Source organism: Struthio camelus, chromosome 3 (assembly GCF_040807025.1).
Source record: "Struthio camelus isolate bStrCam1 chromosome 3, bStrCam1.hap1, whole genome shotgun sequence".
Classification (NCBI taxonomy): domain Eukaryota; kingdom Metazoa; phylum Chordata; class Aves; order Struthioniformes; family Struthionidae; genus Struthio; species Struthio camelus.
In genome coordinates this window covers 122,578,326-122,593,067 of record NC_090944.1, presented here as the reverse complement: position 1 = coordinate 122,593,067, position 14,742 = coordinate 122,578,326, and the positions used below count along the sequence as shown (strand labels likewise).

Here is a 14,742-nt window from a genome sequence, read left to right as displayed (position 1 = left end):
TGGAAAAGTTTTGCTAATACTAAGGAAATCATAAAATTTCCACATAGTTCTATTCAGATCTCCCGACTAACTTAACGTAAATTTAAACAATTAAATATATATTTCATTTGTGCTTTCAACAATGATTTTAGTCTTCCCTGAAGCCGTTTCCTGTCTACAGCAACGGCATGAAGTCCTGAATCTGCAAATATGCACAGACGGATAGTTTTACACCCGTGATCCATCCCACTGGAACTCAATGGAGCTGCTTGGGTGAGCAATTAGGATGTGTATAGATGTTTGTGGAACCAAGCCCCGGACTTTATTGTACGGTATTCCCTCACAGGGGCCACTAACACCAATTTCAGTGGACTGAAAAATGAGGTTTGGGCTTCATCTGCCATGGCAACAATATATTGCAGATAGGAAATTATAGCTCCAGGGATGTGGATACAGTGACTATTCCCCCAAATCAGTAATTCCACCTAGAGAGAGTTGTTGTTCTGTCAGGGCATTTGTTGTTTTGCTATCATTTTCTGACACAGTCTGTACTTCTTTTATGACTCTCCAATCACCAGAAAAAAAAAAAAAAACCAAACCAAACCAACAACAAACCCCCCCCCCCCCTTCCACTACAGTTCCACAGCCAAAGACGACTTCAGGGACATGGCAGATTTTTTAGTATCAACCCTCTGCCCTCCCCTAGAAGAAGGGTTTTTATAAAGCTCCTTTTTTAAAAAAAATACCTTGTTTGTTCAGAAATTTTTGTATGTCTATAAATATTTCTGCTGAGAGATTGGACTCTCAAGAACAACTCTTTAGAACTGATCACTTCCCAGTAGTTATCGAGAAGAACATAACGGGTTTGGCTGATCTGTGCTCCTTTTCTGCAGCTGAGGAGGAGCTGGAGATGTCAGGGAAAGCAGCACGGACAGCGCTTCCACCGCTGGAGCTACGTTTGCGCTCTTGTCTAGGTGAGGGCCTCTAGCCCTCAGTGGTGCAAGCGCCCCCTGCTGAATACTGCGCCCTTTGACAGAGGCTCTCTTCCCAAACATGCTTACTGAAGACCTGAAGGCAGCAGTCTAATATATTTATATCATATAACGATACGAGTGAAAAGAGAAATCAAAGCTTAGCCTGAAGTTAGCAGGGAAATCTTAACTTCTGAAAACCAAAGGCAGGCAAGAATGTTACACCAGGGACCATTTCTAAGCCCTGGGCATAGCACAGAATATAAATCCATGAGAAGGGTTTCAGAAAAATGTGTAAAGAAAGCCATTATAATTCTTAGACTGGCCATTTGATGATCTTGTTTAATTAAGAAAATCAAAACCAAATAAATAAATATTGCTCTTTTCCCATCCCATGTTCCCGATTTTGGCAAAAGGAAAAGGGAGACAGTCCCTCCTTCCACTACTATTCTCTTCCACCTGAGCCTTGGCTACTTCATCAAAGACTGCCGCATACGTACGTTAATGTTTTTCATTCTCATATTTGTCTGGAGTCAAAGTCACAGATGAAGAGGTTAATACAGAGACTCCCCAGATATGTGCAGCGTGTGCACATGCATGTGCACGCGGACGCACACACACACAGTTTCCTTCACTTGTCTTGGAAGGATTTGTTTTCAAAGCTGAATTCACTTCATGGCCATCCCACTGCATCATCCCCAGTTCTGTTTTACATCCAGAATGTACATATAGGATGCTGGAAGCTCTCTTAAGTAAACAAGAACCCACTTTCTCTTCCAATCTTTACAAAGCCATTCTAGTTCCTTATTAAACACTACTACTTTAAATCCTCAAATTTGCTCACCAGCTCTTCAAAGCATATTCCCTCCATATTCTACCCTACACAAAATCTCTGGAGGAAGAGGAAGAGCAGGAAGAGCTCCGTTTCCAGAGAAACATTATGACTTTTCAGTCAGTGTTTAATACTGTCCCAAAACCCTTTTCTTGGGTGCTCGTTCTAGGGAAAATTATTTAAAATACCTTGGAGCTCATGCCCTTGGAAGCGTTGCTACCTTCAGAGCGTGAATTTAAGAAGTATTTTTGATGATTGATTTTTTCTTTTTTTTTTTTTTATAATGCTCAGCAATTATGTAAAGAAAAAAAATCTCCTTTATTCCTTATATTAAGTATCACCTTTACTTTGGGCCATGCATAAATAGAGAAGTTCTATAAAATTAAGAGGACACAAAAACGGTTTCTGAAGTCTAGAGGAACCTGAGGAAGAAGATAACAAAGGGACAAGAAGAAAAGGGAAATCCCAAACATCTTAAAGAGTTGTGATTCCGCAGTTCTTGCTCATATACCAGCTCCAGGAGATAGTTGTGTACAGCATACAACACTAAGTGAGAGTTGCAGAACTGGATTTATGCTGCTAAGAGTGCTAACCAGCATCAGGACACAAAGGAGAGATGAGATCAGTCTACAGTAAGTAAGAGAATTGGCCAAAAGATGAGCACTTCTTTATTTTGGGCTCTACTGTGACAAAATTGTCTGCAGAAAAGAAATTCTTTTGTTGGGATATGTTTCCCTGCTTTCATACCTACCCCTTCCAAAGGGTTTAAACTAGAAACAAGCACAAGAAGATGCCCAGCCCCCGGGAGGATATCCACGCCACAAGAAGTTTAGGAGACTGGAAAAGCGCTTGACACAAGGCCTGCCCTCAGAGGCACTAACAGACTGAAGGTGCAGCAACCAGCCAGAAGTTGTTTGTCAACCTGGGATCAGAATGCTTCCCTCACTTTCTTCTCAGACGACTAACCTACAATTAAGAGAGGATTGGTAACTGTGGCAGTACCAAGGAGTAATGAAAAGAGTTAGAAATAAAACAGCTGAACTACTATAAACTGAAGGATGCACTCTTCCACATCTTATGCAGGTAACTTGAATTTAAACAGAATTCCAAACATGAGGAATTGATAAGCATTGAGTAGCAACCTCCAACATTATTCAAGTGCAGAGGTCAGTAAAAAGATTTAGATCCAGGCATTTTGGCCAAACACTGAGATTCCGTCCCATGTATTTAGGCACGTATTTAGTAAAAGTGGGGAGATAGAAGAATCTTTTCTCAAATTTTAAACTCATAGAATCATGGATTAAGACTAATCTCAAGAAAGTTGAAAGCTAAAGGATCTGACAAAGTTCCTACTGAGATTGTCACTCCTGAGAGCAGAGACGCTCTCCTGGTATGAGAGCAGACCGATGTGTGCTTCTAATTTTATACTCCTGTTTGGATTTGGAATTCAAAGCTACTACCACTTTATTAAAAGTGTTATTAACTTCCTCTTAAGCCAATATATTCAAGTCTTCATGCTTCAAAGATGCAAACAATATATGAACACTACAAAGACCAAGAAAGTATGCAAAATATGCATGTGTCATTAAAGTTTTTCTTAGTATAGTTAAACATGACCAGCACAGCTTGCCACACGGCTTCATCATTCTGGGCTAAAAACAAAAAAGAATCATTTGATGCCTGTGCCACAGAGAAACCCAACATTAAACCAAGGAGAAATTAAACATAGAAAAATTGATTGTTTTTCCAATGGCATGTTTGTTCACAGTGTTTTTTGGAAAACCACTGAAGATGAACAGATTAGTTAAAAATAAATATTTTCAAATTACTAACTGACTATATTCAGACAAAAAATTGAATCGGAAATCGCATCCTCAGTCACATTATCTGAAAATTTTATGTTAGCAGAAACATTACCAGGGCAGTACTCACAAAACAGGACTTCCAGGTGTAATATGACAAAATGCTGACTAGCAACTGCTAGGATTCCCACGTAGGCAAGAGGGGACAGAAGGCAAAAACGTCCACTTGCAGCTCACTCAGCTGGTGCATGTTTGAAGCCTGGACTGCCTTGTCTATGTCAAGTTTTGAAAACGTTACAGTCAAAGATACCTTACTAGTTGGCTAGCACAGGCAACGACAGCCTCAGAAAGCTCAGAAGTTGTGGAAGGGTACTTACGAAAAACAAAGACTTCTTCATATTCTGGTGGTTTGAAGTCTGTTTTCATTTCACTCAGAAACGTGTCTCCCTCTGCATATAAAAACAGTCTGTAAATTCTCCTCTAGCTAACCAGAAACAAATACATGGAACGGCCTGATAAGGTAATGGGAGATAAGAAGCATTCATATCTTTCAGGCTGAGCCCCTGAAACTTGTAAGGATGTCTGGAGGAAAATATTATGCAAAGCAAACAAATCACAAGTTATTCTGACCCTAGACATCAAGGAAGCTGCACCTGAGCAAAGACAGCAGTTAGCCTCCTTTTTGCAGCTTATGCAAGACAATTTACAAGAAATCATTTTCTATACTCACATGTGAAATTCAGTCTTGTCTCTGACCTATAATTTCAAATAAGCTTCATTTTAATGACTTAAATTTCCCTGGCTAATAAGAGCAGTCTAATCAAACTACAGGCAAAGAGTGTGAAATAATTTATGGGTTTTGTCTGGAAAAGTCAAGGTCTTAAATAATGAAAAGTGCTTTTCCTATCAAAGTGCTTGCCCCGCACAGTGTAAAACTAATAGACCATTACGAAAAATAATGCGCGTCTTCTGTGCCCAAAGTATCTTGTTTACCACCCCACACAAATTAATTACCAATCAACCACTATCAAAATTAACATGTGGCTGGCAGAGGTCCTGATCACCAGACAACGAAAGTGATCTTAGTTCTTTCCACTGAAGTTGATGAAGCTATGACAATTTAAATTAGTTGCTGTGATCCTATCCCAATTATCTTTTAGCTTCCTGTAGGACATTCAGGAAAGTTGAGCAAAATTAACAACAAAGAGCTGTAAAATTAGAAGAGATTATCTGAAACAAGGTAAACTTCACAGGGACTTCTTTCAGTCCTCAGTTCAGGGTCTAACAGAGGTTTATTTGTTTTTCTTCACTCTGCTAGATAACTCAGTTTGGCTTTGCAGAACCTCCCTCACACAGACAAACGGGGGGCATTTAGGGCAGTTATCCCATTCAGAACAGTATATTCACTTTATAATCTCTCTTCCATACAACTGTTCTCTCCGTTCCTCTAGCATTCCTCATCCATTCTCTTTCATCTCTCTTGCTGAGATTTCAACGTACCTAATATTTTCAGTGACAGGTCAACCCACTTGGAACCCTCTGGCATCTGTAAGAAAAACTCTTGAGCTGCACAATAGACCTTCTACAGACTTATCGGATAACACATTTCTTTCCAAATGTACTCTTCTTGAGGAATTCAATCTAGCACTTTAAAAATGTCTTCCATTGGAGATCGCTTCTCCATCATACGCTAGCAATACTGCTGGAAGGCTAAATATTTCAGTTAAAAGAGGTGGCATGGCCTAGATTTTGAAGGAGATCTAAGCTCTGTTCTCCAGCACTTCAACACTGATATGGCTTTGCTAAGGGCCAGATCTAGGAAGCGATTAACTGATGACTTCCCAAGATGTCATTTATAAAACTTAGTGAGGGGTTGAAAGTATATTGCATGGATAAATGCAGATAAATGGAAAATGGGTGAACTCTTCCGGCTTTACAGCTCTTAGAGCACAGCAGCTTGTATCCTGTTATATCAGAGCACAAGAGAGAGAAACCCACAGCTTTCCGCATCTACCTCCGTATAAATACCCTGAGCTCTCTATATAAGGAATAGGAGGGCAAGTCAACCAAGCTGAACAACTGCAACAGAAGCAGGTAAACACCTGAAAAGCTTTGTGTCTTTCAAACTTAGAACAGCGCTCTTCAAAGTTTTACCCCAGAGCTCTAACTACGCTCTACTCTACTAGCTAACAATGTTCACATTCGCATATCAATAGGATTCCCTGCACCAATGTGTCTTGGCCTGCCTGGGAGGTAAGAGGGGTGAAGTTAATACAGTTTAAGGGTAGGAAAAGAGAAGGCAACAGACTCTAAAATATACTGTTTTAATACCATGCAGTGAAAATTGATGAATTTTATGAAGTCACAGTACGGGGACTAAATGAAGCTAGGAAATGATCTATACCATTGAAGGGTTTAGTGTGCATACCGTTCAGGGCAAAGAAAAATTAGCTGCTACATAACGCTGCAAATTCATGAATCCTCCAGTCTGTTTTGTCATCCATATTCTTATTAGAGGAATAAAAGAGTTAGTTCCGTACTACTTTAAACTGTCTCCTCAGGTTAACAATTTCTCCATTTTAACCACATTCTAGAGTAAGGTCTACTTATTTCTGATCTTACAGGGCTTTTCTCTCTTGCTGTGGCTCTGCACTAAGCCTTGGTATTTACCAGCTCACATCTCATGAATAATATTATTGTTAAACTCTCCTAGGTTATAACAAAATGGAACAAAATTTGAATGGGGAGGCACCCAACACGAAGATATCCCATTAGAGATGAGAGAATAAAACACAATATCTATATATGATTAGTTTAATCTTCCAACAGCTTTATAAAAACACTGATAGCAAGCTGGTTCAATAGGCAAATTATGACTTTTTATAAATAGAAAAACTGAAGTAGAATATAACCGGAGTGTCTAACAGGGATGCTTGGTTGCAGGACAAAGAGCTGACCAGTCCCAAGAATCCATTCAAGGTTATACATCTGGTCTACGACATGTGCGAATACGACATGGGGCCCAGCTCTTTGCATGCTTAGGACAGTATGTGAGCCAATATAAAAATCAGATTCTACTTCATTAACAAATCTTTACCCAAATCTTTGATTGTGAACATCATTTCTCTGTAAATTTGTCTCTTTCTCACTAACCCAAGACGACCTAGAAAGAATAGAAGAGCCCCTCACCGCTGAAGTCCAAGAGCAGTATTTCTCTCCCCAGGCTTGTAGTTTGAAATTAGAATTGCTTGTCCTTTCATGGACTGGGGCTTTCAGAGATCATACAGCAGTGCTTCAGTAACTTCTGTTTTAGAGACACTGGAATATCCTTCAGTGCACTTCTGTGTGACCGTAACATTGTACGACTTAAGCTCTTCAAATGAGTAATCTATTCTTAGTAAAGAATAAAGCCATAACTTTGGTTGGAGAGAGCAGAAATGCATACTGTCTCAGGGACACCTCTTTGGACAGGCAGAACTCAAAGGGTGCTGAGCTGCTCCAAGCAGACTGCAACCTGACTTCATGTTTTTTCATGTGGAACCAAATCTATTTCTCTGTGTGTGGGGGAATAGAGGCTGCTGGAAAAGCCATGACTTGTAAAAGTACTGGTAGAGTAGGAGAGGCTGTCTGTAGCTGATCCTAGTGAAGGGCATCAGGCTGGTATAAGGCTTTGGTAGCCTCCAAATGTCATACACAAAACAAGGTCTGTTCCTGTCTTTTCACCTTGAAAAGCGTAGTGATTTAAGAAGTCATGTGCTTGCCATTACATTTCAGGTGAATGCATACTCATTTCAAAGATACAGTATATACGCATGCAGACACATCTACACCTTCAGAATGAATGAGATATCTCTCATAACGACTGCAACGTGATGCATCTAAGTCAGATGAAAGTCAAGTCCGTGCACTGCTGTATCAGGAGTAAGTCAGCAGAGACCTACTGCAACGCATAGCAACTCCTCTTGCTGCAGAGGTGTGTTGTGCTGAAAAGGGTTTTCAAAGCTTTGGAAGTTGGATGGATGTTTCTATAGAGAAATGTGCCTGGTAATTTAAACTAGCTGATGATCTGCCCTGCAAAGTTTGTTATTCTTCTTTAGTATCATTTCCTTCCGTGGGCCTTTTCTTTATTGTCTTTTATGCTTTGCTTATTTCTTATCCTCCCAATGAAAATATCAAATACAGAATCCAGTATAAGCATTATAGCTCTCCAGCAATCTACAGCCAGTGATCATACAGCAAGCCCTATTGCTTTCTGCTTCAAAGAATGAACCAATCATAAATTTGAAGTGAGAAGAATGTAACACCAACAGTAAATGTTTATCTCCACCTCCGCCTCTACCTGGTAGAAAGTGAGCTTGTTAAAGGAGGAAAGAAAAAAAAAGAAAAAAAAAAAGGTAAAAGTTTTAGACAACATCTATTATGCTCTAGTTACACAAATATTTTCATGTCTTTCTGATAATGTATGGATTTATAGATTAACTACATAACTAACCAGAACATATGCACCCACATCTGAAAGCTTCAGGGGTCTTCATTTTGTTTGTCTAGTTTATCCTCTCCATGCTCTTTCTTAGATGAAGGCTAGGACACCAATCCTGAATAAGAACTGCAATTGTTTGCAGGTTTCAATATAGTTTCAACTTTGGGGGGGGGGGGGGGAGGGGGGAAATCAAACTGTAGTTGTCAATAATAGACTAGAAACGATGTGAATAGTAACTGCAGCACTATTTCTCAGGAATCTTGCACATCTAATTCATTTAATACATAACAAAGAATTTGCTATTTCAAGACAGCCACCGTTTCAGTGGTCAGACATCTACTCAGCCTTGACCTGATAGTCTAAAATAAATATCCTTGAAGAACTGTACAAAAACACCTATGCAGAGGGCGAGAAGAAATCCAATGTTTATAGTTTGCAGACGCTTGGGATAAAACATTCTAAATAATATACTTTTAAACTGCTGTGTCAATGGCTAAGTCAGTTAGTGAAGCTGGAGAACGGATTTTAAAATACAAAGCACAATGTGATCAAGCCTTATTTATTCTACCTGTAGTTTTCTCCCTCTCTCTCCTCCCCCCCCCCCACCTTTCTCAACTGAGCTGGAATTTTGACAGATGGGTGCCCTAAAGGTTGAAATTATTGCCAGTGGGGTTGGTCTATCATCTTGCTCACTTCTAAAGCTAGCACCACTCACCTGCTAAAGTCTCTGGCAAGCTAACATATTAAAACAGCTTTTCACAAAAAGGCTCACAAGGGAATTTTTAAGATTTGCTGAATCACAAATCCAACTTTGCAAGCTTTCTTTGAGGAGCCTCCATCCTCTAAAGAAGTTTCTTATAACATCTCTGCTCTCTCTGGAATCAGTCAGGTAGAATGTACCAACTGGTCAACGTATCCATGCTACTGTGCATTGTATAAGTATTATACCCACTAAAGTGGGCTAATCATCAGGACAGTAAAGTTCAGGTGCAGCAGAAAACTAGGCAAGTAACTGGACTGGAGACAGTTTATCTTTAGTGTACACTGACCTGATCCATATTTCTGAACAGGAGCATAGTGAATACAGTATGACCAAATCTGCTTTCCTGATACTTTTTGTAAAAGCGTGCATCTCAGTATTCAGATAAAATACTGACGTTAATATTTGTCTCACACAACTTTATATGATTGCAAGCTGACTTAGACAAAGCAGCCTTTTTCACTTCCCTTCTTCAGCCGCCTAGTATCGGTGCTTTATTTTGTCAAATAAAAAGTATATTCTACTGTCCAAAGGGTGCACCTCAACTGCTGAGGTACAGGTCTCTGTTTCACTGGGATATTGTGAAAGTGATGCAAGATACTTCTCAGGTGAGAAGCCCAATAGCAAGGAAGGGTGCTGTAAGAGAGGAGTAAATTTTCCTGTCATTTCTTGGAAATACAAGTGTATTTTCAGTTGAACGTGAACAACAGATACACAGATACATTTCTGCTTGAAGTATGTTGCTAAATCTAAAGAAGTATCCCTTCCATTCTGAGAGCAAACTATTTTCGTTCATGTTACTTTCTTGAAGCAAGATCTCCAATGACTAAATGCAATCTTAGAAAATAATCAGAAGAATGGGTTGCAAAGCTTTACACCAGATTTTAAGAACAGCTTTTAAATCTCCAGGGAGTAAACTGTTTTAAGTGACTCCTTACTTGATGACTCACTTATTTCCTTACTCTCTGACTTTGTGAGTTAATTAATAGTTAACATTTTGACACAATGAACCTGTTTCCCATCTGAACTTTCTGCCTTTGCTTTCTCATGGATTACCTCCAGAATTATAATCCATCCCACTATAAACCATCCATATTCCTCACAGACGTTTCAGTATCTACGAGAAATGCCAAAAATACTTCTAACTCCTCTTCCAGGCAAATATTATAAAACAAAACACCTAACCACCACAGTCTTCTCCTGAAAACACTTGGCGCATGCCAACCGCACAGTATTCTCAGATCTGCAAGTAGCAACATACAAACTGAAGCATAACGTTCCTCCCAAGATTTTGGCGGGCAAGCTGAGCAGCAGACATGGCAATGAGAAAAGGAACGAAAACCCATTGTTTCTGGTCCCTGCTCTGTTACAATATGTTAAGTACAAACAGGAGTCGCTCAGAAAGTGAGACTGCCAACCCTTCCTGCTCTGACACACATGCTAAAGCAGGTGCCAAGCCAACTAGAAGCAAAAATCGCAACTCTTATACCATGCGGCAAAGCTCACGCTCACTGCTGAGTGTGAGCGCTCACCCTCAACAAACTGGTTACAAAAAAGATCCTGGCAGCACATGCCAAGGCCACAGACCTAAAGGAAAAAAAAAAAAAAAAGTCCATGGCAAAGAACAGAGATAACAGTTGATTGGTCTGAGATGGCCATATTTTTACCTTCATCCTGACTTTTCTCAGTAAGTGACCCAGCTGGTTGCCACGTACCATTGTATTCACTGAAACAGCCATGGTGAGGCAGAAAAACACAGAAATAGGGAAGTGCTCCCTCTTCAAACACACCTAAGGCTTATCAGGCTCCTGTTCTCACTCCAAAGCTTTCGCCTGTGTATCATTCAACATCTAAATGACATTAGTAGGAAAGCTATCAAGGCCACAAAGAGAAGGTGAAGAGCCTACTGAAGAGGACTCCTGCCCCTTATGTCAAAGGTAAATAGACCACAGCATCCAGCATCTTCCCAGAATTCTTTCCTAAATGAAAGAATTCACTGTGCAGGAGCTGTACTTATAGTAGAAACATGTCTGTGCTTGTGTCCTATGCAAGACTGTTGGACACTGTGGCCATCTATGCTCAAGCTGTTGCACGGGTTTTACAGGCCCTGTGACTCCTTGAGGTTTTTTATTCTCTGTTACCAACAGTGTGTTGCCACAGCAGCTGGAGCAGTAAACCTTATCTTAGCCAGCTGAATCAACCCACTGGGCCTTCAGCATACAGATGTGACTGTAGGAAGGCACCTTTTTATAGCCCCTCTTTTAACCTTGAATGAAAACCTAAGGCTTATCCGTCACTTAACTCTTCAGCTAATGTATCAAGCTTATTCACATTAATACTTGATATATCAGAAGTAACTTCACGGAGTTTTTATGGACAAATTCTTTAACCAGGATGAAATCAATCCCAGGACTATCACTGATTTAATGGGATGAGAATTATCTCCTGAGGAACCAAAAGTTGGTGCAAATGAGAAGAGAATCAGCTGAAGAGATTCTGACGCTAATATTTATAAAACACTTCAAGAAGTGAATCCTTTTTTCTTTTTTTCAGTCACACTAATGTCCTACTCAGCTGTTTCAGGGAACATAGAGTCATTCTGAGATACTAGCAACCTCAACAAACTCTTGAAAAGTTAACAAGTATCCACTGCAAACAAATTCCACTTACTAACAGGTTCCTTTTAGTGATATAAAACTCTATTTCTTTTCAGAAATAATTGTAGAATGATTTTGCTTAATCCCAAGAAGGCAGACCTTAACTGTGTAATCTAAAGAAACAATCAAAGCAAAATTAAACAAAATACCTGGAGTATGGTTCACTCAGGATTTAGATGACCTAAATCACAAATGGATTATTTTTTCCTCTAGTTGTGAGATTGATTTAAACTTTTACTGACCTTCTGCAGTTAATTCAGATATTTTTCTCAAGTTTTCACCACAGTCTACTTTAACCTACTTATTCACTGAACATAATGACTACTCCTTCTCAATTAAAGGAAACTTCTCCACTAGAAAAACTGTAGCATAGCATAGCACTGATAATATTATGGTCTGTAAGATCAGGCTAGTGACATACCATTCCTCCTCATACCCTCTCTCCAAACTTGCTGCTCCAGTTATTAATAACAGAGTTTATCCAGGACTGCTGCCTTCATTTTGCTTTAGGTCTTAATGATGTTAGATGGCTGTGGGTGTATGTAATCGGTGTTATATGAGGTGATATAACTTGCTATAAAAAAAAAATTAGAGAGTAAAACAATCACTTGGACTGCTAAAATATTTGCCATTCTGTGAATTCTCTTGCTAGCCTGTGTTACTGACACAGAAAACAGTTGCCATGCAGCATTTTTCATGTTATGTCATGTTTATGGAAAACAAAGAGAAGCCTTAAGATAGACAAAACTCCTTCTTGAGTAATACAGTACTGTATCTTTACATTGTTCCTTCTCACCAAATGCAGTCATACTACTTCTTTGATACAGGAGAGTCACACTCTGAATCCTTATTAGTTTTTTTTTTTTTTTAAATGTCTTCACAGTTTCAAATGAGAACAAGAAATTTCTTCTTGGCAAATAAATACAAACCTTTGCGAAGTTCCTGCAGTGCAAACAGGAACGCTCATCAAGTTGTTTGGGGCAGACAAGTTGTACCACACATTTCAATAATGCTAAAGCGAGCTGTAAAGAAAGCTTACACTTTATGCTTCAAATTACTGTTACAGTGCCGAGGAGGCTTGTTTAAAGTTTCCTCTATACGTTGCATTATAAAATACCGTATCTTTTCTTAACAGAGATCTTAAAATGAACATAACAGTAACAGAGAGACATTTCAAGTTGTAATTTAAAGAATGTCAGAGGAACTGCTGCGCTTTTCAAACAGCCGGTACAAGACTCTTGAGTGATTCCCTACAAAACTGATTCTTGGCTTGCCAGAGAGCAGTTTATTTAAAACAACAACAACAAAGCTGCTGCTTGCAACCGTTCCCTTTCCCTACTTACAGTTCAGTGGAGTTCTTGGGAATGTCCCGTGGAATCTGGATCACCTTGCTCTCCTGACAAATGAATATCCTGCCAGAGCAGTGACACGTGTGATGCTGACAACCAGAGCAGCCAGCCAGGAAAACCAGTAAATAGGCAAAAATAAGAGACATGTCTGTTTCTACATCTGTTCCCTTCTCCTCCATCTAGAAGAAGGGACTGCAGCAAGTTCCCTGTGCAACTAAGAGTGACTCCCTTAATTGAAGATCCGCCCTAAAAGCTGAGATGGATCATGTGATTCCTAGGGGATGACTTCTATGCAAGTTTCAGTTCATGGCCTGTGATCCTTTAGGGTCTTAGAGTGAGGACGAAGAGAAGCAACGCTGAGTTTCCAAGCCAAACTTATTTTATATTTTAAGTAGTGAAATCATGGCCTAACTGAGCTAGCCGTAGGACTTTTGACACCACTGCATATCTGCACTGAAAAAAAAGGGTCTTTCTTTTCAGCTATGCTACTTTGCATGCGTTGTTTGGTTAAGACCAAGGGCCAACAAAGCATTTTCTCCTTCTGCAGCCTGGGCTCTTTTTTCCCTGGAGAGGGAGAAAGGATTTTATGTTTCCCCTTCCTTGATCCTAGAGTCCCTGCTGGTAGGTTGCTCCTAGGCAAAAGAAATGTGTTATTTTTGCATTTTATAGGCTATATAACCTATTTTATAGGTTAAAAGCTACGCAGTCCTAAAGCCAAAGCTAAATGACACCCCTTTATTTTCAACTGTGTTTGATCTACATGCCCTAGCTGACTCTTTTCTTCCACAGCATCCTTAAAGAAACCCAAGCAGGAGAAAAAGCCATGATCCAAATGGTCCCTTGAGAACCGTAAGCTTATTTGATCATCTGGAAAAAAATCCTGAAGAGTTAAAGAAGTGGCTATTTGTGACACAACAGGAGGAGAAAACTTCAAAAACAGCATCATAAGGCCTGGAAACTGAATGCTGTCTTTGAGTGCTTATCTATTTATTTTTTGACTGAGCTAAATTATCTTTCTTGTTACAAATACTAATCCTTGAGGAAGGGACCTTGCTGTTTCCTTTCACTGAGTCATTCTACCACTTTATCATCAGGAACCAGGGTTTGTCCGTAAGACACTTGAAACTGGAATTTTGAGGTACACAGTTTTCTCTTTTTTTCAACTGTGTCGTTTACATTCCCATCTGTAAATGGCTTTCTCAGACACGCAGCGCTTTGAAGCTACGTGCATGTTAAATCCAGTTAAGCTGGATTTCCATGGGTAATTCTGTTGAAATGGACTCACATTCAATCCTCCAGATTGCTCAGAATGATTTTACTTTTGTTAGAAGCAGCAGTGAGGTTCCCCCCCCACCCCAATAATCAAAAAGCATAAGCAAACCTAATGAAACACAAGATTGTTTCTTTTTTCTCTGAAATTTTCTGGTCAAAACATTTCACCATTCTCACAATGGAAATAAGCTCCAAACTGTAGATGATTCTGAAGATGATTATGATTTTTAAAACTAATTTAACCCATTCTTTAAGTTATCCTAATAGTTACCCTAATTCTATAAAGTATCACCAAATTTTTATTACTTTTCCTCACTCAAATTAAACCTCCTGAAGATCAGAACAGTGACATTTTCACAGAAAAGGGTAAGAGATCATGACAGTTTCTTCCCAACGGTGGTAGACTTGTAATGAATTGTAAGAGGATTAATTTACCTATATATGTAAAATACAGTCTGTTTTGCTAAGGGCTCTGAATAAGTGTCAGGGTAATAAAAACGGCTGCAAAAAAAAAAAAAAATCTAAAATATTAGTGACTGTTTGTCATTCTTTGCCTAAAACTATTAAAGATCTTAGACCTACAAGCTCTACTGAAATGAATACAATCTTTACTTTCATTCATGCTGAGGGAAATGAAAAC

General features: G+C 39.3%; 1 protein-coding gene across 4 annotated transcripts in view; it reads right to left on the bottom strand.

The window, feature by feature from the left end:
* The window catches only part of FSHR (follicle stimulating hormone receptor), a 92,776-nt gene extending 79,721 nt beyond the window's left edge, over positions 1-13,055 (bottom strand). For 2 of the 4 annotated variants that reach the window (XM_068940021.1, XM_068940024.1), the window contains exon 1: positions 12,825-13,032. In XM_068940021.1, the coding sequence (XP_068796122.1) occupies positions 12,825-13,009 (185 nt within the window). In that variant the 5' untranslated portion in view covers positions 13,010-13,032. Of the gene's footprint in view, positions 1-12,824 lie in introns of all 4 variants that reach the window. The other 2 variants (XM_068940023.1, XM_068940025.1) reach the window with 2 other exon arrangements.
* Positions 13,056-14,742: the final 1,687 nt, after the last annotated feature.